This window comes from Megascapheus bottae, chromosome 29, assembly GCF_031878675.1.
Source record: "Megascapheus bottae isolate mThoBot1 chromosome 29, mThoBot2.hap1, whole genome shotgun sequence".
Classification (NCBI taxonomy): Eukaryota; Metazoa; Chordata; class Mammalia; order Rodentia; family Geomyidae; genus Megascapheus; species Megascapheus bottae.
In genome coordinates, this window is record NC_143537.1 from 12,704,284 (window position 1) to 12,707,608 (window position 3,325).

At 47.2% G+C, this 3,325-nt stretch overlaps 1 protein-coding gene across 1 annotated transcript; it reads left to right on the forward strand.

Moving 5' to 3' along the window:
* Window positions 1-489: 489 nt before the first annotated feature.
* LOC150044791 (sperm motility kinase 2B-like) lies at window positions 490-2,169 on the forward strand. Its single transcript, XM_090321172.1, has one exon. It carries the CDS (start codon window positions 490-492, stop codon window positions 2,167-2,169), a length of 1,680 nt encoding a protein of 559 aa, XP_090177298.1.
* Window positions 2,170-3,325: the final 1,156 nt, after the last annotated feature.

The window sequence follows — 3,325 nt, forward strand, 5'->3', positions numbered from 1 at the left end:
ATGTCACTGGGCCTGGCTGTGATTGGTCCGTTCCTCCATGATGTATCTAGGCCCAGCTGTGATTGGTCCCATTTCCTCCCTGACATCACAGGCCATTATGATGTCCCTGCAGGGGTTACAGAAGGCAGTTACTACCTCTGCTTTTTCAGTTATTGTGCTTGACAGAGCTCCTGTGCTGTCCTGCTGGAGTAAATCAGAGCTAGGTTGATGCTTTTATTGGGGGTGGGGGGAGGAACGGAGGTTTTGCCTTGTGTGGGTTTGGGGATTGCTACTATTCTGTGGGTTCGATCGTGATATATGTTAAGATATGCTTACACCCCCCTAACTGATTTAGCTAAGTTTAAGATTTGACACCTACTCCATTGATTTAGGTAATTTTCGTTAAGATTTACTACCTGCCCTACTTCTTTAGCTAAGTATAGTTAAGATTTACAAAACATCGTAAGCTAAGTTTGATTGAGGTTGACTCCCTGCCATTCCATTGGGAAAATGGAGCCAACAGATAACAAATACCCTGCATACCCCTCCCCAGAGGAGGACATCTTTGCCAGTCAATACCAAGTACAGCAGACCATTGGCTATGGCACCTTTGGGCAGGTGAAGAAGGCCTATCACCACGTCACAGACAGTGAGGTAGCAGTGAAAATCTTGGGGACAAAAGAGTACCCCATGCTAGTGGAAAATGAGGTGGACATTGTGAAGGCTCTGAATCACCCCCATGTAATCAGGGTGTATCAAGTGATCCAGGGAGAGGAACATGTCTACCTGGTGATGGAAATAGCCACCAAGGGAAACCTGCAGAGCTGGATTGAAGCATCAGGCTGGCTTTATGAGAACGAAGCCAGGAGGTTGCTGAAGCAGATAGGAAGTGCGCTGCAGTACTTCCATTGGCATGGAATCGCACACCTGGACCTGAAGCCTGACAACATCCTGCTGGATGAACACGGCAACGCCAAGGTCAGTGACTTTGGGTTGAGCCTGAGGATTGCCCCAGGACAGCTGATCACAGATCTTCGTGGTGCCTATGTGTTCCGTGCTCCTGAAGTATACCTGAAACAAGCCTACGATGGCTTCAAGGTAGATGTCTGGTGTCTGGGTACCATCCTATTGTTTATGATTACGGGAAAATTCCCATTTAAAGGGAGCAATTCTAACCAGCTCTGTACAGAGATTGTCCAGGGCAGGTACGATGTGCCACCACACCTAACTGTCAGAGGACGTCACGTCCTTTTCCGGCTTTTAACGTTAGATCCTCAGCAGAGGCCTGATATACAACAAGTCATGGCACATGCATGGTTTGATGGAGTTGAGGAAGGCTTCCAGTATCCGGTTGAGCCTCTGCCTGAGCAGTTAGACCCAACAGTGATGAGCGAGATGTGTTCTCTGGGGTACAGTGAATCACAGATCCGCACATCAGTTCTGCACAGATCCTTTGATGAAGTAATGGCCACCTATCTATTCATTCAAGATAGCTTGAAGGCTGAGGTAGTCACCGCTGGGACAGCTCAATCCCTGGAGTGGGGTATTCAGCCATATAGCATGGCCCCAAACCTTTCCACCTTCCTAATGGAGCGGGGAGACAGGTTTCCCTCCCAGATTGCTTCTTTACCATTGCCCTCTCAGTGGCTGCTGACCTGTGAGAAAAAGCAGACAGGCAGAAGGGCCTCCCTGCCTGCCATTCCCCTTTGCTTCCTGCAGAGGGGCTCCAGCCACAGCCTCATGGCATCTCATGAGTCAGTGGTTGCCCTCCAAGGCTCCCCGCTGCCACAGAGCCATGAGGAGACTTTGCTCCCTAGAGGCAAAGCCAAATCCCTGCCCTGTGCACAGCCCCAGAAAGAGAACAGAGGCTTGCGGGCTAGCAAGAGTCAGGGCTGCAAGGGGCCTGGAGTGAGGCCTAAAAGTTATGCCTGGTATGGCTGTAAGCAGCCGCCAGAGGAGGCTGCCCAGAAAGTTTCTGCTGCTGAGCTCCCAGCATGCTCAGCAAAGACCCCTAGCTGCTCTTGCTTTGGGCCTGGATGCAACACTTCTGAGGACATTGTCTTTCCCTTGGAGCAGACACAGCACGATGGCAGAGCCTCTAGATCCAGAAGAAAACGGGGCAGGAAGGGGGTAGTGACAAGGATGTTGTCTGCTTTGAGGAGATTGTGCTGCTGTGTGCCAGCCCAGTAACAGGCAGTTCCAGAGATGGCACTGCAGAGCCCTGAAAGACACCAAAGCCACCGAGAGCCAGAGCTCTGTCACTGGACACAGGGAAACGCTTCTCACCCACCCATCTGCTCACACCACCACCCCAGCCAGGGGCTTTGTAACACCAGGGACATGTGAGAGGGAAGGAGCTTGAGTCACTACACCTGTAACCCCAACAGAAAGATCACTGCTCAGGGAGTCACAAATTGTACTGCCTGAAAAACACAACTGATTTTCTTAGGAAAAACAGTGAAAGTTGTGCAAAGGAAAAACAACTACAACAAGAAGATCAATCATGACAAGAAAACAATGAAGCCAAACTGTCTGTGTGTGGCTGGCAAAGCTGTCCTCTCTGTATGCCCCATTCCTTGGCACACTTAGGAATAGTTTAGAGGTACTTGCATCCCTTCTTGAAAACGTAGCTAAGTGACTTAATCTTTTAAGATGGAATTTCATTTTTATTTTCGTTTTACTTATAGTATGTAGACAAACCCATATCCTCTTCATGGTAGATATCTGTGAATTGTATCAGTAATTGTCTAAGTGTGACATAACTCCACCCTTCTTTAAAAAAAAAAAAAACTTTACCAAAAAAAAAAAGAAAAAAAAAACTTTAGCATAAAGTAGTGCTGGTTAAGACTTTGAATTCTGTGAGCTCCTCCTGTGAGAAAGTGCCTCAAAAATGATTTCCACTTCTTCTGCCCATCCCCCACCACACGACTGGTCCCAAAACACAGGGGAAATAAGAAAAGTCAATTATTACACAGCCACAGGCACCAGAGAATGAAGATCATCCCAACATAGGCGGTGAATTTTCAGTTCTAAATAACTGACCACTGGTAGAAAGGAAAACTAAGGGGTTTTCTGTTGGTTGGGATAAAGTTTGGGTCAGGTCAGTTTGGTTTTATTTTATCCTTCATTGTCACAAGAAATTCTTAGATTTTCCTTGTGTCTCATTAAAAACTCAGTTTTTTCCCTTGTTTTAAAATCACCTTAAAATTTTTTTTAAATCTCTTCTCATCTCTCTGTCCCTCTATGTCTCATTCTCTCTGTCTCTCTGCTGATTCTAGAGCTTGAAATCAGGTCTGGGGCATTGTCCTTGAGCTTTTCTGCTCAAGGTTACTGATCCGCCACTGAA